This window comes from Oratosquilla oratoria, chromosome 17 (genome assembly GCF_046742065.1).
Source record: "Oratosquilla oratoria isolate Oo_2021 chromosome 17, ASM4674206v1, whole genome shotgun sequence".
NCBI lineage: Eukaryota > Metazoa > Arthropoda > Malacostraca > Stomatopoda > Squillidae > Oratosquilla > Oratosquilla oratoria.
The window spans coordinates 21,557,296-21,584,652 of NC_134793.1; the positions used below are offsets into that span (position 1 = coordinate 21,557,296).

General features: G+C 39.7%; 1 protein-coding gene across 1 annotated transcript; it reads right to left on the reverse strand.

Moving 5' to 3' along the window:
- Positions 1-122: 122 nt before the first annotated feature.
- Positions 123-27,357, reverse strand: LOC143034167 (carbohydrate sulfotransferase 11-like). The gene is made up of 5 exons (XM_076200116.1): positions 27,282-27,357; positions 7,134-7,272; positions 5,273-5,475; positions 2,530-2,661; positions 123-1,053 (listed from the first exon to the last, which is right to left on the reverse strand). Exons 1-5 carry the CDS (start codon positions 27,285-27,287, stop codon positions 508-510), a joined length of 1,026 nt encoding a protein of 341 aa, XP_076056231.1. The 5' UTR covers positions 27,288-27,357; the 3' UTR covers positions 123-507.

Below are 27,357 nucleotides of genomic sequence, written 5' to 3' on the forward strand. Positions count from 1 at the left end.
ATGAGATATGAAGACGGGACACCACGAGCATAGCTCCCCTTCCCGTAAAATACAACTAGGTAAATACACACACACACACACACACACACACACACACACACACACACACACACACACACATTTGTATATATATCTAACCTTCACACGTTTGTTGTATTACTGATTGTACATTTTCCTTTACATATTTACGTCGTGAAGGAACACATTCGATTCAATTTGTAATAAATACGGTCGATTTCCGTTCACATATTGCAAGTGCACAACAACAAACCACAAAAAATAATTAATAATGATGGATGGTAATTAATGGCAATAATAAATTAGTCACATCCTAGGACTGGAACTATAAACGTCTTCCTCTCCTGATATGTTTCCCGTTTTCTTTGCATAGATTCCCGTTTTCTTTGCATAGATTCCCGTTTTCTTTGCATAGATTTCGTTCGCGAGTTTGAGTGAAAATCGTTCATTACACCATCGAAGGAATCGGGGATGGGGTTGTCATTGTCCTTAATTAATGTTCAAATAGGAAACAAGGTTGAAATTATACTTGAAAATAGTGAAATCGGGGTCAAATAAGGTCAGTATAGCCCTGATTTGTTTGATTGTTAAGGTCTTCAAATATTCTGGAAGCACCGAGGTCGTCTTAGACGAATAAACTCTCGGGAAATGTAAAGTTCTTGGAGCACCGATCTTGCGAAGTATAAATTCCGCGTCCGTTTCCAGCGTCTCATATTTCCCGATGTAATCGAACTCAACGAGACATGGATGGCATAGATCGACGTAAGGGGCCCAATGTTCGTTTAACTGCTTTCTCCTGGAAGGATCCGTGACGTAATCCACGAACTGGTTGAAAGTGACCCCATCGCCAGTGGAACTGTTTCTGTTCCCGTACTGTTTCAGGATGGCCACGCCGAAACGCTTCTTGAAGTGTCTTGCGGTCTTCGTGTCGCCGGCCAGCTTGTTACGGTACGCAGACAGGAGTCTCTCCATGGGGTCTCGAACTATGATGAACTTCGTGTACTTCTGAAGCCGTCTCCGGACTGCAGCCTTGTCCTGGAAGACCACAGAGCAGTGTTAGATAAAAAAAAAAAAAAAGATATAAAATGAAATAAAACAAAATAATAATGATAGTAATGATAATAATTATAATTCTGTATATCGAAAGGATTCTTCTTCCTAAGGGCTATAGCAAGCCACGTCAAGCACTCAACCAACTCCCAACAGTTTCCCTTCTCTCTTAGCTCCATGTGGACGAAGGCCCACTCCTAGCCCCGCCCACTGACCGGGTCAAAAGCAGTGCAGCAAGACACAGCACCACCACAGCAAGGCCCGACAGCTGGGGCTGGATTACCCCCACCGCTTTATTTACATGGTGACCCTACCTCTTCGGCTACTCGTACGAAAAGAGAACGTCAAAATAATAATAATGATTAATAATGATTAATAATAATAATAATAATAATAAATGATCACTTGTGTATGTAAAGATGCTCCTTTCACTTGTAAGTACTATACAAGATAATATCTTCTCATTTTTTTAATTCTATTTTTTTTATTATCATTCTTTTTCAGCCTCACGACCTAAAGTCCTATACGACATTGTAAACTCTGACATCGTAAGTTTCCGACGTAAATAATACATTCATCACATATTTACAGGCAACACTAGACACTAATACCTAGGAGTAAGGGACCAAAGTGAAATTATTTTCTTCCTTCAGATCACAGTGACAAGGAAGTTCATTTTCTTTTGCTATCGATAAGGAAAGTGTCAAGTTTGAACAATTCAATAATCATAAGTAATTTAAGAAAAATACACTATACATAACAATTTGGGAAATGCCTTTTTCTGAAAAAAAATTCTGTACAAATGAAAGCATATCACATGTATTAATATATATAGATAAACAGATATGAGTTACATATAGATATGTAGTCGGGAAGAGAGAGGGAAGGGGGAAATTATGCATAGAGAGGTATAGAGAGAGAGAGAGAGAGAGAGAGAGAGGTGGGGTCGGAGCGTGAGGGGGTAAGTTTACTAAAACTATGGCTGCACAGATGAAAATCTGTTGTCATTGAAAGGCACTATAGGGAAAAATGAGTTTAAATATATACAAGCTTGGTTTAACGGGGCAAGTACATGTGCAACCTAGAATCTAGATTTTCTTGGTACGATCTATGTCCCTGGTGGGGTGAATAGGATTTTTGTGTTGTAAAAAATACTCTTATTTGTTTATATATTTACTCGTTTATCTATATTTATTTACCTGTTTGTATATTTATATATTTATCCATTCCTATTTGTGTATCTATTGATTTGATCTATTCATTTACTTATCAATGTGTTTATTAATTTTTATTTATATATTCATTTGTTGATCTATTAACTTTTAATTTATTATTGATTTTTTTATCGTTACACAAGATTTTTGTAAAAACTTGATAACACACTGTACAGAGTAGCTTGTCATTCTTTGCAAGATGGACTAAGAAATAAATAAAAGCAATTAATCGAACTCGAGACATCACCCTTGTGTAGGAGCTGAGGTGTACAAGGGTTCCTTCTTCGTGGGCTTTCTCCGATGGGATCTCCAGAGGATCTTTGGCCTTCGAGAGTCCCGTGAGGATCATCATGATGCGTTTCCAGGTCGTGCATGACACCTGCATGAAAGAAGGTTGCATGAATAAACGAGTGGATATGTGGTTGTAGTAAGGTCACGCCTTGAAGAATTCGTTTTCTGTAGAATTCGTGTACCATAAATAATTTTCATTTAATAATATTGTCATGCCTTGAAGAATTAGTTTTCTGTAGAATTTGTGTACTACAAGTCATTTTTATTTAGTAATATTGTCACGCCTTGAAGAATTCGTTTTCTGTAGAATTCGTGTATCATGAGTCATCCCGCTGGAACTTGGATTATGGAAATATAACATTATTAATACTATTATGTCCCACGTATCTATATGTAAATATTTATGTTAGTAGTGTTGCTCTGTAACGTTTGAATTGCAATTTATAAACCAAATTATTAGCGGTGCTCCTAAATGTGTATTATATCCTTCTTGCATAAAGAATTATATTCCACAGCCAAGATATCGGCTTAGGTCGCCTATACTCGCATTATATTCCCAATAAACAAGTCCCGAGAGAATTGGACTTCACTTAATTCCATCCTCTCGGCAAAGTGTACCCTTCACCAATTATAGTAACTTAATTTTACTAGGTTAGGGCCACTTTCACCCAACGGTAGGACCTGGGGGCGTTGATCGACGCTATCGCAGTATTTTGATGGCGATTTGATATATTATATGTGTATAATACACACACACACACACACACACACACACACACACATATATATATATATATATATGCATGGTAACCACTAATGAAAAGAATCTGAGCAGAGCGGTTTCGTGTATTACATCTGCACTGGATGTAATACACGAAACCGCTCTGTTCCGGTCTTTTCTTTTCATTAGCGGTTACCTTGCATATGTGAAACACACGTTTCTAGTGTTTTTGTTATATATATATATTATATGCATGTATTACAAGAGTAAATGATAATATGGTTTTATGTTTTCAAGAAATGTAGCCAAAGTTATGCATATTTGAGAATAAAATCGGCCTCGCATCGATTTATAAGCTAGACAGACAGATAGACGGTTGTAATCATTTACGAAATCACGTAACATCTGACATCACAACACCATCACCACCACCACCACCACCACCATCGGTTAATCGACTGATTTGTAACATCTAGAATGTATCATTAAAAATGTTTTAGCTTTATTTCTACAATATTAAAGTCGACATGCAATCAAGTCGAAATTTTCATTCTATCATAATGGCTTCCTTTGAAGAGTGAAATGAACTGTTTTTACTTAAATTATGATTGAAGTGCTTTCACACGCACAAGAGTGTGACCTTGCATGCATATGCGTATTAAATTTGGTTTAGTGTATATCACGCTGAAATTAATATGAATATTATTTAGTCGTACGTACAGGATTGTGCTCCCTGCGACCGGGAGTGCGTAGGTACACAAGTGAGAGGAAAATGTCGATGTACTTTGACACCACAGTACGAAGAAAATTAAAACCCCATTGTCTTTAGTTGAACGAATGTTTACGGAAAACATCGGGTCCCTTACAAAAGATTACAAAGGCGGAGCATGCCGACAGGAGACCTTTTGGTCCATATCTAGGTCGGATGCGAAAAAAAAATCATAAAAATGATAAATAGATTAATAAATAAAAACTATAATGTAAATAAATAAGATACATAAATGAGTATGTATAAATAGTAAACAAACAGGTAAATAGTAAATGATAATGAGTTGACATACAACTAATAATAAATGAGAATCTAGCAAATAATAACAAACAGACAAATGATAACAAACAAATAATATAGAATAAATGATAGTCATTACAGCATCTTGCATAGGTGTTTGTGTTTATCTAAATGATTCTTAAAGCTTCGAACTGAACTACATTGCACTGCCTCTGCAGGAAGTTTATTCCATTCATTAACTACACGGTTGGCGAAGTTGTTTCTACCCACTTCCAAATTAAATCTATTTCCGGACAATTTGAGACCATTGTTTGTCTGATTCTCATTCAGTGTGAAAATAGTCACTTTTGATGTCAATTCCCTTTAGAATCTTAAAGACCTAAATCAAGTCGCCTCTTGAGTCTACGCTCTTTTTTTTTTTTTAGGGAAAACAGATTCATATGTTTTAGTCGATTTCCGTATGATTTATTTTTGATATTTGGAATCCGTTTTGTGGCTCGCCATTGTACTTTTTCCAATCTGTCAATATCTTTAATGAGATTCGGTGACCATACGGAAACAGCATATTTCCAATGTGGACAAACTAACGATTTATTAGCTTGTTAATGAATGATGGACTTTTGTAGTCAAAAGATTGCGCAATCAGTCCTAGAATCTTACTTATTTTCTCAGAGGCTGAAATACACTGTTTGGATGATTTGAGATAGTTACTGATAATTACGCCAAGATCCTTGAGTGCGATATCTTGTATACGTGTACCGTCTCAAAATTGTTGCAGTCTTTCTCTACGATTATAGTGCAAGGCTGTCCATTTATCGCTCTACGATATCAGATGCAAGAAAACAAATCGCACTCTACTTGATGGAGACCGTTTCAGATCTCTGCCAACTGTACATAGCTACATGCAAGGCTATACACATAGTATCTTTTGACCTTAAAAAAAAAAAAAAAATCACAAATTCCTCTGACCTTAGGCACGTAGCAATATAGCGTTTTGTGGATGTCATCAACGACGAAGTGTCCGAAGTTCGTGTTCAAGAACTTGTCCCCTGCGTAGTTCTTCAGGCTCCTGGCCAAAGCACAGCCGGCTCTTAGCTCCTGCCGACGGATCTTCTGAAGCTCCTCCCACTCTTCCAGGGGTCCTTGTGTCGTGTTATCGATGATTGCCAACTCTGGAAGAAAAGCCACAACGAGAATCAAACCATCCAGGCTGATCGCAGACGGACAAATGTATACTATCAACTTGTTTATGTACCAAAAGGCTTCTTCTTTCTCTTATTGTCATGTTGTCGATGATTGTCAACTCTGGAAGAAAAGCCACCACGAGAATCAAACCATTCAGACTGATCGCAGATGGACAAATATATACTATCAACTTGCTTATGTACCAAAAGGCTTCTTCCTTCTCCCCTCATAAGGGAGGTAGCTAGCTAAGGCATGCACCCACATCTTACCCATCTCATACCCATTTGTTTTACTTTTATCTCAACTACTTGTGGTTGAAAAACCATTCACACTGCCCAAGCCAGAAGAGTGACAAGGAGAGAAGGTCGCCATGTAAATGAATCTGTGGGGGTAAACCAGCTTAGGCCATCAGGACCCTGCTGTGGATGTGCTGTGTCTTGTTGCATTGCTTCCGACTCAAATGTATACACTATTAGTTCTGTTATAGTATTTTAGCTCCACCCCTGTCTCGTATCCTTGATTATGATTGGTTGTCGAGGGAGAGCAAGTATAAGAGTTTGTTTGAAATATATATTTGTATTAAAAGGTGATTTCGATTCATATTTGATCGGAGAAGCTAGTGATAAATACAATTTAGTATATTTTACCTTTCATTCTTAAGGCATCTACAAATTTCCACCATTTTTTGTGTGGAGTTATGGCAATTGGTTTGAACAGATCTAGCTCCGGGACTCGAACCCTAGGATATGAGTCTCTTAGCACAAAGCTACCGACCATACCGCTCAGGGTGTTCAAAAGGAGATGTATAGGACAAGTTCCAGAGTACTAGTTTTTAACATTGCACATGATACGGTCTTAGTGTCGACATCCTGCTCTAAGAGATGCACAATCTAGATTTCAAGTCCCGATTGCGGAGCTAATTCTTTCTCAAATTTCCTTATCAGATACATAGAGTCTGGAATACTAGACACTGTCGAGGTACTTGGTACCTCGAGTTTGTTTGCTACCTTGCCACGAGACCCTTGGCTCGGTCTTGTTCCGAGGATGCCTCTTCTTCCTGTCCAAAGAGTCTTTGATACCGTTCTTTGGCGGTGCTTAACCCATTGAACTCATGTCAGCCGCTTGTGGTGTAGATACGAAAAACCGGATATGGTAGGCCTCGCGCCGGCCCGTACATCCGAATATCATCTGATGCGGCTTGACCGCGCGAGGACTGATGTCATATTTTTCTGGTGTTTGATCAAACATTTTGGTGTTTTATGATTTTTTGTTTTATTTGACCAAATGACAAGAATCTTGTCATCGGGGTTTAAAGGGTTAACCCCCATCCCTGCACATGATGGCTTTTTAGTCTTGGTCTTTGCAAACGTCTACTTCTAAAGCTGCCCTCACTTCCCTCCTCATCCTGTCTTCAAGAACTTAAACAGCATTGTCGTCCACGACTTCCCATTTCGCCACATAGTATTGTCGAAGACTACTCTAAGTAGGGTTAGGTTAGCAAATTGAATTTGGGAAAAAAGGGGGGGGAGGGGCGAAAATTCAGTTTGGTGGTATGGGAATGGTTTTGTGTCGGCCTACCTTGTTTCCTTGTCATTATATTCCCTTCCTTTCCCTTCCTCTCCCTTCCTTTCCCATCTGTCCTCACCATAAGGAATGTGTAGACCTTCTTTTGGTTGACCTGGGTCTGTCATACTGGACACGTACATGATGATTGCTGGTACTCCTATCCCCAGCAGGAGAAAGACCACCAGCAAATCTCGCTTCATACGTAGGCTTTCCAGCACCTGGAACATAGACACAAATGATTTGCTGGAATATAGATACAAGTGATTTGCTGGAATATAGACACAAGTGATTTGCTGGAATATAGACACAAGTGATTTGCTGGAATATAGACACAAGTGATTTGCTGGAATATAGACACAAGTGATTTGCTGGAATATAGACACAAGTGATTTGCTGGAATATAGACACAAGTGATTTGCTGGAATATAGACACAAGTGATTTGCTGGAATATAGACACAAGTGATTTGCTGGAATATAGACACAAGTGATTTGCTGGAATATAGACACAAATGATTTGCTGGAACATAGACGCAAACGATTTGCTGGAACATAGACGCAAACGATTTGCTGGAACATAGACGCAAACGATTTGCTGGAACATACTGTAGACACAAACGAGTTGCTGGAATGTAGACTCAAATAAGTTGCTGGAGCTGGAACATAGACTCAAACGAGTTGCTGGAATAGGGGGTTTGAAGTTATGGGCGAGGAGTGCATAATAACTCCAAGCATAAAATCGAAATAAAAAAACTTATAACAATAATAATAAATTATGATGATAATGTACTCAGGATTGCTTATTACTTCCTTTTCCCAATTTGTCACATTGACGCATCGAGTGTTACATATTCTGATGTCCTAACCATTCTTGGAATACCCTTCATCCAACTAGAAAATTATAGTACTGAAAAAATATGGAATTTTCTCACAACTCGACAATTTCAAATTTGAAAGCAACTAAGATCCATGAGCAGCTCAAAATACTGCTTTATTTTGTTGAATCTACAAGTATTCGTTGCCTAGTACTTAGTTTAAGCATATTTTGTTAAGTGAGGCTTCAGGACACGTCTAGGCAAACTAGAAATGTAAGAGTGATACAACTCCTTGATTTTAGCTGAATGGAACCAATCGTGTATTAGTTACTATACGAGTTGAATTTTCTTTGTTATTGACACTTGATGTACTTCGTCATTCAGATCGTCCTACAAACTCTCAATTGGATTAATATCCGGTGAATTTCCAGGCCATGGTAGCAACTGTATACTATTCGGGGTGCATTATTTATAAAAGTAGAACTTGAAAGTAATGCGTCATTGTATGTGTGTATGTTCGTACGTATAGCAAGCATGGATGTTTCTAGAACATAAATTGCCATTTCTGTTTACGTGATTAATTATCATTTTACAACACATGTCTTGACTCTCTTTGCTGTGTGACATAGGTCAGAATCCTGCTGGAAAATCCATTGCCCTTTTCCATACCATTCCCTTGTTTGTGGTATAGGCGAGTTTCCAGAACTTTAGTATACTTGTTTTGATTCATGGTGCCATCTTGATTCGTGGTACCATACACTGAAATGGCCCCCACACCATAATTTTCTGAGGAAACTTGATGGAGGGTTTTACATTGAAATAACTTTAATCAATAACAACAATTTTAATCGATATTGTGCTTTGGTGTTTATGTTGATTTATTAATCAATCTTATTATGTCATTTTCTATTAATTTCTGTTTATATCTTATTAATTTTATTTCATTCTATTATATTTAATGTAATATTGTTAATCTTCTATAATTTCTATTGCATTTATTTGATGTCATTTTATGTTTAGTTTTATACTTGTATATTTCATCTTGCATTACCTTGTTTTATACTATTCTGTTTTATGTTTTGTATTTATATGATCTTGTATCGTACTTTCGTTCTATCGATTCATTTTATTGTATTTTTTTTTACTTATTTTATTGTTTTATTTATTGTATTCACATTAATTCATTTTGCTATGCTTTATCTCTATTTCACCTTGTTTTTTTTTTTTTACAGTTTTATTATATTTTGTTTAATATTTCATTTTCTTATTGTAACCTATTTATTCTATTTTATTTTATGTTTTGCTTTATTTGTTTATTTACATTTCGCCAGAGTCGTGTTCGTATGCCATTACGAGGCTTGGATCTAATCCTGCCTCACCTTTCCTTCGAAGGAAGCCGACGTTTCGAGGAAACGGATAACCGTCGTTTTTTTTTTTTTTTTTAACATCCGGGGACTATAACTTTCTCCTTTTATTTTGTAAACTTTTTGTAATTGATATTTTTGAAGAAAAGTGTTTAGGTATGTAGGATATACATTTTAATCGATTTTAACTTTTGTATATTAAACTTATCCATTTCAGATCTTAGAAAGTTTTACAGGAAATAAGGAAAGGTTATGGAGTATAAAATTGATGAAACTTGTTGAAATCTTATCCAGTTCATAGCGAAAAATTACATTTCTTAAGCTCGATCACTTTATTACTATAGTCATGGCTGATAGTCTAGTTTTCTTTGGTTATATGTATAATGCAATTTCGCAATTTTCTATGGAGCATCTGTTTAAAATTATACGGTTCGTAATTTCAACGCAATTAATGTTGGCGAAAATACAAGATAAGGATAAAGCCTCTGGGGAGATTTTTTTTTACAATCTATAGTTTCACCCAGCCAACGATTTCCATATGTGGCTTATGTATTTCTTGTGAGATATGTTGTGTATTGGTTTATGGTGTAAATCATTTCCGTCGCAATTGCGTATTTTTCAAGTAATTAATATATAACGATATGCCTCCTCGCCTCCCGAAATGCCACATCTCCTCCCCAACGATCTTGGGAAACCTGTGGGAAATCGGGGTTTTTGAGTTGGGGAATATTACATCGAGTAATGTGCGTTGCAAAAAAGGTCGGAAATCAAGAAATTCACATAATAAATATATGAAAATATGTAAACTACACCTTTCATGGCGGCAGCAAGCCTCGTTATTGTTTAGCAGCGTTGCCGCCACATTTATGATTTTTCTGCTACATTTAGCGAAGGCTAACAGAATGGATGCGCTATCATGCTATCAAATTGGCTACGCTATCTGAATGGCTACGTTGTATGCTGGATGTTCCTACAACTACTGGAAGTTTATCAAGGACTTCTATCTGGACGACAAGGCTGCAATAAAATTTCTAAGAAATCATGGTGTCTTTCCTTTGCAAGTACAGTGCCCATACTGTAAAGTTCCCTGTACTTATAGGGAAGATAGGCATTCTTGGTATTGTGGCAGGCAGATCAAAGTAGCCAAGACAAAGAAACGAAGGCAGTGTAACTTCACTACTTCAGACTACCAAGGAACTTATCTCGACGGAACTCGCTTGAAACTTTCGGAGATAGTCCGTTTTGTCAACCACTGGCTTAAAAAAAGACCTGGAATCATGACACGGTTTTGAAGTGTTTGAACTGGGTTCCAAATACCAGTGTTCGGAGGTTACCGAGTGGTGGTTTGACAATCAGAATTCTATTGGTGGCGAGGGGATTGAGGTGGAGATTGACGAAACCTTATTTGTCAAGCGAAAATACGATCGTGGTCGCATGCTACACCGCTTTGGGTTTTTGGTGGTATTGAGCGAATCTCTAAAAAGTGTTTCATTATGCCTCTCGTTGATAAGGACAGGAGTGCTGGTACGCTGATACCTATCATCAAAAAGTACATTCGATCTGGGGGCGTCATATATAGTGACTCGTGACGTGTGTATAGCTAACAGTATGATGAAGGTTATAAGCACTACATGATTAACCATAAAGAATATTTTGTGGATCCTAACAAACCCAGTATTCACACTCAGAACATAGAGCGCCGGCAGTTGGACCTCAAGTAGTGAGCGAAGCGGCCAGGGTTAAGGAGGGAGTACTTCAAGCAGTACCTTGCTCGTTATATGTTCCTTCATTCATTCGAGGAAGAACAAGCTATCCACCATTTCCTCATCGAGTCCGCTTGACTGTACCGCTCACAGTCTAACAAGAAGCGGCCATTCGGCCTTCCCGTCATCTCACAACTGCAGGAAGAAGACTCTGATAACGAGTCTGATAATTACGTAGCAGCAGCGCCACGACACAACCTTTTCCGACACAGCAGCAGCGCCATCACCACAACCCTCAAACTCTTCCTCATAAGGCAATGCTAATGCTATTATTGTGGTTTTTATTTTACGGCAAATATGGTTTCCATTTATTTTATTAGCTATTACTTATAATAGATAAACATGCATTTCTACTCAGTTATACTTTAAAGAGAGCTCAAGTTACGTTACTAAGAGTGTTTTGGTGGGGATTGGAAGGGTCTAGGGGGGCAAAGCCCCCAGATAGGTTGGGTTGGGTTGGGTTAGGTTAGCTTAGGTTAGGTTAGGTTTGGTTACGTTACGTTATTGAGGTTAGGTTAGGTTAGGTTACGTTATTGAGGTTAGGTTACGTTAAGTTACGTTATTGAGGGTAGGTTACGTTACGTTACGTTACGTTATTGAGGGTAGGTTACGTTACATTAGGTTAGTTGTACACAAAATCGTAACTCTCGGTCCTCTCGAAGCTTCATGAATTTATTCCCGATTTTAGGGTTAGCAACTCTTGCGCGGCCGGAGTGCGCTTCGCTAAATGTAGCGGATATGGCGGAAAATATTGCGAATCGTTGTCAACGATGCTCAAGAACATCATGGCTACGATCGCGTGAGCCCCCGCCACTGCCGCCATCAAAGGTGTAATTAATGAATTTCCATATATCTTTTATGTGTTCTTGTTGGTTTTACACCTGTTTTGCAACGCGCATTACTCGATTTCATGTTCCCCACCCAAAAACCCCGATTTCCCCACAGGTTCCCCAAGATCGTTGGGGAGGAAAGGTAGGCACAACTTTATATATCAATTTCTTGAAAACTATGCATTTTAGATGGAAATGATGTACACCATCAATCTATACACAACATATCTCACCAGAAACGCATAAGCTACATACGAAAATCGTTGGTTGGGTGAAACTATAAATTGACAAAAAAAAATTTCATATAATACTCTTATCCATTAATGTTTATTTCAAATTTGATAAAAGCTGAATGATTTGCTGTACTTGCTTCTTGTGTTTATAGCTAACTGGAAGAAAAACTGGTAATCTACGACATCAATAGATGGCTGTCAACTTGTCAAGAAATACAAGCAAAGACTATGCATTCACATCTGTTCATCGTGTCGACATGCAACGTGCAAAGTTTTACGCAAAGTATCATTATAGAAAATTATACCAATAAATATCATATGACAGTTATTGATCGAGTTGATGCACAAACAACTCCAAACTACATTCATATTGTGTTAAGTCCTTCCTTTATAAGGAGAAAGGGGTATCGACAAGTACAATCCACGGATCATGGTGATCCTCTATATATATATTATTTTGGTTGATTACGATTTTATTCTACTTTGGTGATGTCAACAGAAGGAGAGGGGGAGGGAGGGAGGGAGGGAGGGCGTGAGAGGTGTAAACTATTGAAATCTCACCAGAAATATAAACAAGCAACACAGAAGATGCACAGACGGACTGTAAAGGCAAAAGATCACGGTAGAAGTCATCATCCTATTTTGGAGTTATAAACTCTACATAGCATACCTTTTTCCCCCTTATAAGGGGGGTTGCCAAATCAAAAGCACGTACCTTTCCCCACCCATTCCACTCCCCCTCCACCACCCTATCCACCCCAATCATCTTAGCTCCTCATGGATGATGGGTCATACCTGCATCCCGCAAACTAACCTGGTTCAAACGCAAAGCAGCAAGACATAGTATATCCACAGTAAGGGATTATAAATTCGCTTAACGAAAATGTTTGGTGTCATAATTACACCTTGTGTGACATCTTTCTGTCTTTGAGAGGCGAGTTGGTTGTGTTATATTCTACATTCCTTGACAAACGAAAAACTTGTCAGTTTCTTGTCATATGAGGGAAGGAGTAGGGACCTGTCTTTGATTTGGCTACCCCCCTTTTAAGGGGGAAAAGCCTTGGTATACATATAGAATTTCTTGTCATGCATGATCTTTGTTCTTGTGCGTTTTATGATGTTGGGATTGTTATTAGAAATTAGAGAAAACTAGTTTGCCCTTAAAAGTAATACGTGGAAGAAAATAACCATAAAGATTACATACACAAGTTATGCCAAAAAAAACAAAAAAAAAACGTAATATGAAATATCTCTTTACGTTGATAATCCATTGGTCCGCGTCACATGTGTTTAGAAAATGGTGGACATGTGTTCAAAATTATAGAAAATGGTAGTCTTTCCACCCTTGTCTAGTCTAGTCCCCCGCGGTGTGTTCGCAAATGTGCAAGTTAATAACCTCCATTGTCCAGACATAGCGGATAACGTGGATTAATGGATTCGACAGAGTTACGAAATATTTCAAAGAATGAATACGTTTCTTGGGAAAACCTTGCATTATCTCTCTTCATGATTTCAGGTTACAAATAATTTCAGATGTAGAGTTAATATAAGAGGGAGGAAAGGGTGGTGGGTTGGGGTAGGTACATGCCTCTGATTTGGCTACCTCCCTTATAAGGGGGAAAATCTCTTGTTACACAGAATTTCTAGCAAGTCCCAAGGCAAGTGAACAAGAAAGGCCTTTGGGACGGACGTGAACAACAAGAAATAACTTACAAATGTTCTGCGTGTTAAGGAGCGAGTGCATTTTTCGGAACACCCTGTACATTGACTTTGCACGATTCCAAGCTCATTTAAGAGTCGGGAGTATGAAACCGATTCTATGACTTTATCGATTTGCATGTAGCACTTGCGTGCAACGAGTACACTCCCATGCCAGAATGACCTCCTTGATGCATTTCGCTGTCACGGTAATGGGAGCATTAAACCATACGGTGACGCCTACGCAGGCGGCATGAGGAGCAAGTGGGTACTCGATGATGCCGACGTCGGAATCTTGATTATATTTATTGTAGTCGTACCTACGTAATTTCCATTCTCTTTAAACTGGCTTCATCAATTTTCTATGGTTATCAAAATACACGGGTGAAAGAGAACGAACGATTGAGCACTGACTTTATTTTTTATAATGCGATTATTATGACGCAACATCGCACGTCTGGCAGCTAATGCTGCCAGACGTGCGATGTGCCCCGGAGTGAAGAGGTACAATGGGGAAATACGCCGTGGAAGAAAGATTTTTTTTTGTACAATTTTTAGTTTCATTCAATCGAGTTTGATCAAACTTGAACGAAGGATACGTCGTACCAACAAAGACTCTCTCCTAATGTAGCGAGTTTCAAGATAATACCGACTCAAACTCACAGCCAGCGCCGCCAAAATTGCAATGTTGTTTGCGCGACGTTGGGGTGGGAGTGTTTGGTGGTGGTGGTGGTGTGGGGGATTAGAAGAAGTAATACAAATGTTTTTAAGGTCGCAAGGAGCCCAACGAAGAGGAAAAAATGATAAAGAATACATACGAGGATGAATAATGAGAAAGAGATAAGGGATGTTGGATCAATTTCCACGACGGTCACTTGATCTGATAGAGGTGTTCAAGTGGATCAAAGGGTGATGCAAACAAGGTCATCATATTGAAACAACAGGGCAGGACTCGCAGTAATGGTTATAAACTGGACAAATTTAGATTTAAAAAGGAAATAGGCAAGAATTGGTTTACTAATAGGGTAGTCGACGAATGGAATAAACTTAGTAACCATGCAGTGAGCGCTGAAACTATCAGTTGTTTTAAGAAAGGATTAGACAACTTTATGGATGGGGATGACAGGTGGTGATGGATACGGAGCCGCCTAGTGTAGGCCTTATGGTCTCTTGCAGTCTCCTTCATTCTTATGTTCATATGTTAGTTGTTGTAGTTTATTTACCATAGACAATTGGAATGTTATTTCACAGACTGGATCTGTACATGAGGAAAACCAAAGCTGGTGGTGAATATAGAAATTTCCAAAAATAGAGGCTTCAGAGGAAGTAGACTCTGGTAGAATGTGGTCCGCCAAGAATCTCTGGAAGCCAAAGAATTCTGGATAGTTGTTGCAATTCGGAGAGATGTAGACACCATCCATTCGCTGGAATGATGAAACTTTATCTTATGCTGGTTAGTCGAGAACTTGCAAGATTTAAACCCAGAACTATGATACAGGAAGTGTTGTAGACATACACAGGTCACCCTGCATTCGCTGGAGCGATGAAACTTTATCTTATGCTGGTTAGTCGAGAACTTGCAAGATTTAAACCCAGAACTATGATACAGGAAGTGTTGTAGACATACACAGGTCACCTTTTGACCTTAGATTAGAATGAAGAAAGAAGGAAGAATCCAAATTGTGTCCGTGCCCAGCCATTTGGATTTCAAAGGAAAATAATAGATATTTGTTTGGAGGGGAGTAGGTAGTGTTCCATAGAGATGGAGATCGGGTTGAAGTCGCGAATGTTGCAGATACTAATAGAACGAGTTTAAGCAAGGCTCCCGGGGTTAAGTACATACATACATGCATACATGCATGCATACATACATACATACCTATACCAAAGGCTTTTCCCCCTTACACGGCAGGTACCCAAAAAGAAAAAGGCATAGAAACCACTCCCACCCATTCCTTCCCCTACATACTCCACTACCCTCCACCCTCTTCCCTCCCTCACATCTTAGGTAAAGACATTTATTCTGGAGCTGTTTTCAGTACCTTCCCCAACAAGGAACGCCGAAGTTGATTGCAATGACTCGATTGAATTTAGTGAAACAAAAAGTAGATGTATCGTGTGTCGTGCAGGAGTCCAGGACAAAAACCCACTGGACAAGTCAAATTTACTGGATAGTATCATGTGCTGAGTATCTGAATTATTAGATGTTGTCTTTAGCATAATTTAATACTGTATGTGTACACCGTGCACTGTATGCATAAATAGTTTTCTAAAATATATTTTTTGTTCAAGTGGGTTTTGGTTTGGCTATGTCATGTTCTGTGTGGATTTTTGTCCAGTGGATTTTTGTCTGAATGGGGTTTTCTCCAGTGGGTTATTGTCCAGTGTATTGTGTTGACGAGTACGCGATACATTTTTAGGGTAGACTGGACTGTTTATCATATGACACCCGGAAAGCTGCAAGGAAGCGTAGGCACTATAAAAGTACAATAAACAGAAATGGTCAAGGTATTTGACGCCCCTTGACACCGTTTCTGCCTCCAGCGGACGCCTCTAGAGGGTGGAGAAACATTGTACACTTTAAAAACCCACAACCAGAGAAATAATATCAGAAGTAGAGGAGATCCATATATTTCGACTACTGTCTGTAAGAGGGGGGTTACACGGACCAACGGTTCGTCGAACGCGGTTCGACAGACACGTGTTTAAAGTGATGTGTGAACGTGTGAACGGGGTATTTGGGGTTTAACCAACGTGTTCGACAACCAAATACCCCGTTCAAACGTTCACACATCACTTTAAACACGTGTCTGTCGAAACGCGTTCGACGAACTCTAGACCATGCTGAAGAGGACTGCAGATAGTAGCCGAAATATACGGATCTCCTGTACTTCTGATATTATTTCTCCGATAGTGGGTTTAAAGTGTACATTTACAAATGTGTTACAACATTACAGTTTCCCCGAGGAGGAACAAAATAGAAGTTTGCAGGAGTAACGTGGCAGTGTTTGGTACAGTCATGCTACTTGTGGAAAAAGTTATTAGAGGTCTGTCCTGCATTGTACCCAGAATGACAAATTGATTGACTCATCGATTGTCCGAGTTAGTGATGGACCAAGAACAGAATCCAGTGAAGAAGATTAATCGAGTGAATTTCCAGTATTTGATTAATCTATTCCATGGTTATGCTGGAAGGCCTCAGAAACTTCCAGGCAGGCCGTAAGACTGAATGGATAAACTATCAGTTTGTGGGATTTGGTTTGTAAACAAAAAACACCTTTTTATATTCAGAGAGTTTCAATTAAAGGTATCGAAGCAGATGTTTAGTATCTTTATAGAATGTGGGTAGCAAATCGGAATATTGTGTAAAAAACATCAAATGTACATTTAGCCCAAATAAATCCAAAAAGTTTGTAAATAGAGACGGCCCTTCGTATTGTGCATAGCACATTGCAATACAGTTTACTGAATTAAATGCTAATTATTTTTATTTCACAATAATCATGCCAGTGCACCTAATGTAACTGCAGAAAAATGTTGGAACAAAGGTAAAAAAATGTAGGTGACAGCTTCGGTTGTTGCTACTCAGCGCCTCCTAGTGTATGCTCCTTATCACTTTAATGGCGATGGTATGGGGGAGGAGAAGAATGAGGAGGAGTGGGAGGAGGAAGAGAAGGATAAGAATGAGGAAAAGGAGAGGAAGGAGGAGGAGGAAAAGGGAGAGAAGGAGAAAGAGAAGTATGAGGAAAAGAAGAGGAAGGAGGAGGAGGAGAATGAGAAGGATGAGGAGGAAGAGAAGAATGAGGAAAAGGAGGAGAAAGAAGGAGAAAGAAGAATGAGGAAAAGAAGAGGAAGGAGGAAGAGGAGAAGAAGAATGAGGAGGAAGAGAAGGAGAAGAATAAGGAAAAGGAGAGGAAGGAGGAGGAAGAGAAGGATAAGGAGAGGAAGGAGGAGGATGAAAAGGAAGAGGAGAAGGAGAAAGAAGAACGAGGAAAAGAAGAGGAAGGAGGAAGAGGAGGAGGAGAAGAACGAGGAGGATGACGAAGGTGGTCACGGGGAGACCATAGGCAGATCCATGTCCTTTACCATCTGCCATTCCCATCCATAGAATGATCTAATCTGATCTAATCTTCCACTAAAGAGTGGCCTAGAGCCCTAGACTACCTCTACTGGAGCGGAGCACATACACATCAAATAACGTTCTCACGAGAAATAAGTTCGAAGAAAGGACTGACATTTGACTTATAACGACTGCAAAAAAAAAAAAGAAAAAGAAACAAAAAATCAGTTTCAAAGATAAAACCTGGAATTTGAAAATCCTCTCTAACGCGAGAAGAATGTAACCACACCACGGAGCGCCAACTGCGGCCGTTTCCACACACTTTAGTCCTGTTTTGCTAAACTATATCATTTATGTTTAGTCTTTACTACCATTCAACTTGGTATCACGCCAGAGTGACGGGAGATGCCTTGAAAGTCGTGACTTTTTATTCTTAGAAAATATTTGATGAATTTCGAAGAATTTCGCACCTTCACTGTAAATTTAGCCAGAAGGATTGAAAACAAGCAAGAAGATTGGAGATATTTTCCTCTCTCTCTCTCCCACACACATACAAATTGAACTGGCAGGCATCTGTGCGTGTGCGTGTGCGTGTGTGTGTGTGTGTGTGTGTGTGTGTGTGTGTGTGTGTGTGTGTGTGTGTGTGTGTGTGTGTGTGTGTGTGTGCATAAGCTAACAAGTGCACGCGAGTGGATTTCTGTCTTGGTGCGTGAACATGTTTATATGCCTACGCGAGCGTGTAAACTATTTGCGGACACTAAGAAGACCTGCTTACCGGGGGCGTCCGCCCCCAGAGGAGACGTAAAGCGACACAACGAAAGCTGTGGAGGAAACGAGTCGATAAAGGAGCTATTGGCGCGATGGAGGTGAGGTTGGAAATCGACGAGATAAATGTGGAGGGTGGGAAAGCGCGAACTTCGGGGATGCGCGAACTTCGGGGATACGCGAACTTCGGGGGAGACGCGAACTTCGGGGGAGACGCGAACTTCGGGGGAGACGCGAACTTCGGGGAGACGCGAACTTCGGGGAGACGCGAACTTCGGGGAGACGCGAACTTCGGGGAGACGCGAACTTCGGGGAGACGCGAACTTCGGGGAGACGCGAACTTCGGGGAGACGCGAACTTCGGGGATATACAAGAACCGCAGAAGATCATAAGTGGGACATTTTAATCTCCTCGGAACTGTTAATAATGTAGTTTAATTTCTACACTGTATATGACAATGTTCATGTTTCAGAACCTGTGGAAGACTTGCGTTTTCTATGACCTGAACAATGTCTCAAAGTAGGTTTGAAGATTCAGATATGTTAGAATTCGGGGTAGAGCTTTGGCGTCTGATAATTAAGAACTTAAACACGTCGGAAAGTATAATAATTATTTTCAAAGGCCGAGACTAAAAACCATGAAAATGAAATTAGAAAATATATCTCAATTAGATAGATAACGTTTACTTAGTATATGAACACCACGAGGAGCTTAGAAACGCATAGTTTACAATCGGCGTGTAATCCCAGCTTTGATCTACGATTGTGAAACTTGGCGATTAACGAAAGCGATAAAGAGTAATCCGACACATCGGGTAATCACACTGGGCTTCCACGGTGACAGTTGAGAGTTCGTTAGATTAAAAGCGATTTCGGTTACAAACTTATTGTTCAAATTTTGAAATATCAAATCACCTTTCCGTCTTATATAGCAAAACTGAATGATGAACCAAGATGTTGTAAAACTATACAAATGTTAGATATACTGTTGAATTTTTGAAAATTCATTGTCGGCTCTGGTGAAGCCCGTGGAAACTCAATTTCACATGACCGCGGGAGCCTTTGCCACGTTACTCCTGCAAACTTCTCTGCCTTCAAACTGAAGGACAGGTGGGAGTAGTTGTGACGTGTTTGGATTGGATCCAAGTACATAAACAAAAAGGCACTGGGACGATTCCCAACGGATCTTGACTATTGTATATTTCAGGAAATATAGACCGATCTGATACATTGTAAACCAATCTTGATCTAAAATATTATCTGTTGAAGACAACAGAAATTGTTCAAGATGTCTAGATTTCCAACTTTTTTTTTAATGTAAATGAATATCTACAACATTTTATAAAAGTAACAGGCCAAGTGAATAGAAATAAATTAATGAATACAGTAACAAGTAAATTAATAAAAAATGAGCGAATTAATAAATGAAAATACGAATAGACAAAATAATAGAATAGGTAAAATCTGTAAGAAAATGAAAGAAAAAATAGGAAAATAGGATTTATGAACAAAATTCACAAATAGATACATAAATAGATACACAAATTAATGAAAAAAGACAGGATTGAACTAATAACCAGTGACACTGGCTTCGTGGCAACTAGCATAGTCATCCATGGCAGCTCGAAACTGGCCCCGGTGTCGTTTTGGACGTTCGCCAGACAAGGATGGTAACGCGGTGACGCTCGTCGTCGTCGTCGTCGTCGTCGTCGTCGTCGTAAGCCAACGTGGTCGTCACACACACTCACACACACATACACACGCGCGCGCGCGCACGCACCCACGCACGCACGCACACACACACGTACACCGGCCGGCGTTTTGCGAAAATCAATGAAACGTTCGTGAAAGTTTCTCTCTCAGTCTCAGTCTCTGTCTCCGTCCCTTTTTCTGTCTCTCCCTTTCTCTCCCTCCCTCCCTCTCTCTCTCCCTCCTTCTCCCCCTCTCTCTCCCTCCCTCTCCCTCTCCTCCTCTCCCTCTCCTCCTCTCTCTCCCTCTCTCTCTTTCCGTTTCTTTGTCTGTCTGTCTGTCTGTCTCTCTCCCTCCTCATCTATCTTTACCTCCCACCCCCATGTCTTTTTGACCGACTCTTCACAGAAAATAATTTTTTTTTTTTGCAAGGCCAAACGTAGAAAAAGGTTAGAAAATGTATTCATCAGTACATCTAAAACAAACAACCTCTATGCTAGTTAAATCTTCCGAGTTGCCCACTCTCTACTGTAACAGTTTGTTTTACATGATATCACTTAACTGATCGTGTGCACGGAACTCCCAAGGGCGTTCAACTATTTGTTTATCGATTTATTCGTTCGTTAATTTGTTTGTTTGTTTGTTTATTCATTTACTTATTTATTTGTTCAACTTTTTTTTAGCCCAGTCCTACCGTACATCTTCAATTGGAGGCTTACGCCTGGAGGCCCATAACCTCACTCAAACGCCGCCGGTAACCCCCCCCCCCCACCAGTTTCTACGAGCAAGCTCCCAGGCAGTCACCATTCCATGTTCAATCAACTTGTCACAGGCACGAGGTCTGTGGGAGTCCCCTTCCTTGTGGGAGGCTCTCCGAGGGAAGTGAAAAACCCCGCGAGTGGGAGTAACGTTAGGGAAATGTACCACATTCCCATACAACCGGAGTTGATGCGTTATGTTGGTAACTTGCTTGAACGGCGTCTCACGGGACGGTCTGTGGTTCGCTACAAAGTCATTCCAGCAATATTTATGGCGGTCTGGAAAGTATTCAGAGTCTCCTTGCGAGTCCTCACGAGTCCTCACGGGTCCTTAAGACAGGGTACAAAGGAACTTACAAGTTCCCCCTATTGTCAGGTATAGTAACATACAGTCTTAGGAAACATAACAACAACAATCACTCTCCAATAGTAAACTCAGAACAACAACAACACTCCAATAGTAAACCCAACACTATTGATTTCTCCTAGAGCGATAGTCCGCAGTGCTTCACTATCCAGTATTCAAGGTCAGATCGATGACGTCACGGGTCCAGGTTGGTGACGTCACGGTAACAATGACTTCTCGGCCTCTGTTTCCATGGTTTGTCTAACTGGCAGTACTGTCGTTTGAGTATTCAGTCAGTTTTAATTTGTATCATGTCTTCTTGCTAAATTACCTTAAATATTGCTTTTATTACCCTCTCTGGCTCGATTCGTTTCCCATTGTACCCTATGGCGGGGACAAGAATATCGCTACGGTGTTCCATGGTACAGAAGGAGGGGACTGGGAACGCTCCTATTTTTGACATTTCCTCTCGCGGAGTGTCAAGGCAAAGGTTGTTTGGCAACCCTTCCTACGAGGGGGATAAAGAGCTTTGTTACACAAATCAGGAATTCTCAGCCGGAGAGTGATACGCGTCTTCTTAATGAATTGAAACTTGTTAGTAGAAAAAATATATTTCATACAAAAATATTAGCTGTCTACTCATGATTTTTCAAAATTCGATTTTGATAAAAAATAAAAAAATGTTTGCGCACAACTGTTTTACATCATTCAAAGAAAACGGTCCGTCGCGAGATGCGTGTGCGTGTGTGTGTATAGTGTAGTTCAGCCTTAATGGTCCAATACAGGACCGGCCTATCCCCTGAGGAGTGGTACAGCCTCTGTACCTTTGTACCACGGTGGCTTGATCCGGCTTGGTAAGGATTACAAAGGCGGAGCATGCCGACAGGAGACCTTTTAATCCATATCTAGGCCGGATGCAAAAAAAAAAAAATAATAATAAAAAATAATAATAATAATATTAATAATAAAATAATAAATAAAAACTATAATAATGTAAATAACAAATAAAATACATAAATAAATGCATAGGTATAGTTAAAATAATAAACAAACGGGTAAATAATAAATTATAATAAATTGACATATAACTAATAATATATGAAAATCACAGACAAATTATAACAAAACAAAAACAAATAATATAACAAATTATAATCATTACAGCATCTTACTTAGGTATTTATCTAAATGATTCTTAAAGCTTCGAACTGAACTACATTGCACTACCTGTGCAGGAAGTTTATTCCATTCATTAACTACACGGTTGGCAAAGTTGTTTCTACCTACTTCCAAATTGAATCTATTACCGGACAGTTTGAGACCACTGTTTCTTGTCCGATTCTCATTCAATGTGATTTTTTTTTTTTTCAATTTTGATGTTGTCAATTCCCTTTAAAATCTTAAAGATCTGTATCAAGTCACCTCTGAGTCTACGCTTTTTTAGGGAAAACAGATTCATGTGCTTAAGTCGATTTTCGTATGATTTATTTTTGATATTTGGAATCAGTTTTGTGGCTCGCCGTTGTACTTTTTCCAGTCTGTCAATGTCTTTAATGAGATTCGGTGACCATACGGAAACAGCATATTCCAAATGTGGACGAACTAACGATTTATATAGCTTGTTAATGAGTGATGGACTTTTGAAATCAAAAGAGACAAATATGAGGAAAAGCATAGCACCAATAGCACGTCTTGTCGAGACCAGTACACACTAGTACTAGATGCGGACATGGTGATAAAGGTAACTTGGGTCTGTACTGAGCGGGTTTGCTAACTTTGCTCGCACCTCACCTCGTGCGTTTGGCAGCGATGTCAGCCCTCCATCCACTGCCCGCAAATGGCGCCGGGAACGGACAGTTTGATGGTTTGCCGGCTGAAATTGCCCGTTGTCGAGCAAAGCCCTCGTGCCCGGCGGACAGTGCTCGACCGTGTGGAAGTGGCTTAAGGAAAGAGCATGACAGGAGACCTTTTGGTCCATAAACAAATGGATGAAGATTAATCTATTAATTTCTTTGATTTCTCGGTTTGATTGATTAAATTTTCTTATTCGTTTATTTATATTTATTAATTTTGTTTGATTATGTGTGCGTTTATATTATTTGTTCTATTTATCTAAATTTACGTATTTATGTATCTATTCATTATTTTTATTTAATTATCATTTACTTCAGATTTGATGATTATTATGGGTGAAGCTATTGCCGATAGATTACCGAGTATTTGGGGTAGACTGGATCGCTAGGCGGGGCAGAATAAATAAATAAAAATATACACGAATAGATGTGTATGTTTTATATATTTTACCTGCCGTCTGGTGATTTTATTCAACCAAGCAAACCCTTACTTGTTAAGTTGTTAAGACACGAGCATTTGATAGATAATTGTAATTCGGTATTTCATTACCAAGTATTTTTTTGTGTTCGCTGTTATTGCCTCGCGTTTAGTTTGCACCAAATTCATTCATTCGTTTTGTTTTTTAAACATTGTTTTAGCATTGTTAATACGTATTCATGAACGTTCCTTTACGCTCGCAATCTTTTTTTTTTTGTTCAGTTTATTTTCTATTCAGTTTTGTTTGTGTATCGACTTTCATTAGATTTCTGATTGTGTGTGTGTGTGTGTGTATTCACCTTTCACCTTGGTCTTTGGATCACGTGTTGGAATCGTGATCGACAGCTATTTCCCTCCCGAAAGAGAGCTCAGAGCTGTGTGTGTGTGTGTGTGTGTGTGTGTGTGTGTGTGTGTGTGTGTGTGTGTGTGTGTGTGTGTGTGTGTGTGTGTGTGATCTTTTGACACATCCAGGATATGACATCGCTTTGATTCACGGCCCGATAGCAGGTCACGACCTGACAGCTCACGGGACGGCAGCAGGTCGCGCCCCGACAGCAGGTCACGACCTGACAAGGGGTCACAGGCCCGAAAGTCATGGCCCGACAGCAGGTCACGGCCCGTTATCAGGTCATGACCTGACAATAGGTCACGACCTGACAGCTGCAGGTCACGATTGTTACCTTGAAGTTTAAAGAAACAGACTTGGACACTGAAGAAGGTGAGGGTGGGGGAGTGGGGAGTGGGGGTGGGGGAGTGGGGGGTGGGAGAGTGGGGAGAATGTGGAGCGTGCCAGCTCTACTGGGAGTCATTGATGTGGGAGTGTCAAGTCTCACTTACTACTGTCCTTGGAGTCAGTACCGCAGTGAAACTGCAGTACTACGTACCCCCCACTCCACCACTCCACCACTCCTCCTCTTCTTCCTTCTCCTCCTCCTCCTCTTCTTCTTCTTCCTTTTCCTCTTCTTTGCTCTCGCTTTTACTATACGAATCTAACCCAAATCAAAATAACTGAAAATGAATTATATATTTGCGATGTTGATGAAAGATAAGGAAGCTGGCGTATGCGATTGTATCAGCGTACTCAACACAAGGAATATATTTGTACAATTCTTTAATGTTATCAGCCATTTTTACATTTACCCCATTTTCGTCCTTTCAAAAGTACAGATTTTTACAGATTTAATTTTGGCTAGGAAAGAGTAATAACGATTTAGTGAATACTTATAAGAACGAGACTACAATAGACCATAAAGCCTACACTAGGCAGTTCCTTACTCGCTGACTGAGCGGCCTAGAGCGTCCCTGCTTACGGAGATCAAGGGAATGGCGGTTTGAACCCTGCCACCGGCGAAGCTGAACCAAGGGCATGTTTAATTAAATCCCAAGCTGTAAAGTCCTCTGTGAGGGGCACCGTATTAACCTCCTGATATGGGGAGGGGGGGGGTTCATGACATCAAACCTAATCGAGTCAATTAGAGTAATGAAATATTTTGTTCTTAATGAGAACAGACGATTAAGAACAGTTTTTCGGATCAATTGTAGAATCTATCCCGCCCCCACCTGAACCCACACATTGGTATATAAAGGTCGCAAGTGCTCCGCCGTCGCGTCGCTCTGCGCCGTCACTCGGGTCATAGTAACCTTTTTTTTTATTATTATTCAATTTACAGTTTGGGAGCATTAATGGTTAAGTTAGGATACGATACTATCATCATTAATGCTCCTAAACCATAAAACGAGTAAAAAAAAAAAAAAATAATAATAATAATAATACAATGACCCGAATATACATTATCGTACGTTTGGCAGATTATCAAAGCCCCTTAGTGAAAATTGTTCGAAATAAAAATTAAACATTTTTTTTTGGCGGATTATTCTCACGACCTTGGTTCTGTATTCTGAATACATACTATATATGTATACGAGTATATATGTATGTGTATATCTATTGTAACGATTCACTCACAGTCAATTAATCTATGGCAAGAGCGGACCTTATGTAGGGTGCGAGGTCTGTAAACACAGTATAGTTTTACATTAATTATTAACTTCTCAAATAAAAAAATAAAGGGCACATGAAGAATTGTCACCCCAGAACGCACGATTTTCATGCAAATAGTTAATTTCCTAAGTACTAGGCTTGCCGCTCTTTGAGCGTAATAAAATGACAAACACAAATCCCCATAGAAGGTATGTCATTGATGCATGATAATGCTTGCTTGCCGATGACCATTTAGATAAACTGCTCTTACGTCACCCACGCCTTGGTGGGTGCTAACAATGGCTGATAACGACGCGATAGTCCTGATGTATGAACTGGTCCAAGACCGTTTCAATTATGTCATTGTCCCTTATAGCATGACTGATATTGTTCATACTATTTTGTATATGCTGTTGACTGTAATAGTTTACACTCCCGCAGCGGCGGCGCCAGGAATTTTTAGTTGGGGAGGCTAAGGGGTGGCTGAGCAAATTTTTGGGGGGGCTAATAGTAATATGATAATACACATATATTATCCTCATTTCAGAAGGGGAGGGGGTTAATGGTTGGGCTAGCACTGATGGCTGACAAATCTTTAACCTGGCAATTAAAAAATCCACTTAATAAAATTATTTCAATGAGTTTTAAAGTTTCAATTTGCTCATTTCAGTTGGGGGGGCTAATGGGGGGGGCTGGCCACTTTTTTGGGGGGCTAAAGCCCCTCCAAGCCCCCACCTGGCGCCGCCACTGCTAACAATTGCTGATAACGACGCGATAGTCCTGATGTATGAACTGGTCCAAGACCGTTTTTGTATATGCTGTTGACTGTAATAGTTTAGTCTGCTGTTTTATACATGGCACTGTTGCACCCCGATTGTATCACCATGTCCTTTACCACTGTGTCCTAACCTCTGGAAATTTGTACTTGTTTACAAATTACCGCCTCAGTCGAACAGTGTGTTCTGCGAGTCACGATTCTCATGTAAATAGTTAGTTTCCTATGTACTAGGCTTGCCGTTCTTTGAGCTTAATAAAATTATAAAAAACAGAACGCCCACATGAAGAATCATCACCCCATGAGATCCCACTTGAAGAACTGTCACCCCCGTACGCCGAATATCAACAGTGGAATAAAGATAAGTTAGGTCACGTTAGGTCACGTTAGGTTACGTTAGGTTACGTTAGGTTACGTTAGGTTACGTTAGGTTACGTTAGGTTACGTTAGGTTACGTTAGGTTACGTTAGGTTACGTTAGGTTACGTTAGGTTACGTTAGGTTACGTTAGGTTACGTTAGGTTACGTTAGGTCACGTTAGGTCACGTTAGGTTACGTTAGGTTACGTTGAATGAAGGTTATGCTTGTTGTCATCAACTTGCTCAAACGAAGAATCGTAAACCCAGGATGGCCCACATGAAGAATTGTCACCCAAGTATAGCCCACATGAAAAATTGTCACCCTGTCGAAGTCTGGGGTGACGATTTTACAAACAAGATAAAAAAAAAGTAGTAACATTTAACATTCCTTAATTAAGGAGTACGAAATGAAAGATAGCGACAACGACGAATCACAACACTCCACAAAACAAAATTTAAATTACCGTCATGGACGAGTACTGGTTTCTTGATCACCTGAGAAACACACTAAACCTTTCCAAACGTAGACGTCTTGCGACT

What these genes read in the sequence shown, in the direction of transcription:
- LOC143034167 (XM_076200116.1), bottom strand. An exon ending in TATATTGCTACGTGCCTAAG is followed by an intron (nt 2,662 to 5,272) that starts GTCAGAGGAATT and finishes TCTTTCATGCAG; the next exon opens with GTGTCATGCACGACCTGGAA. An exon ending in ACCTCAGCTCCTACACAAGG is followed by an intron (nt 1,054 to 2,529) that starts GTGATGTCTCGA and finishes GTGGTCTTCCAG; the next exon opens with GACAAGGCTGCAGTCCGGAG.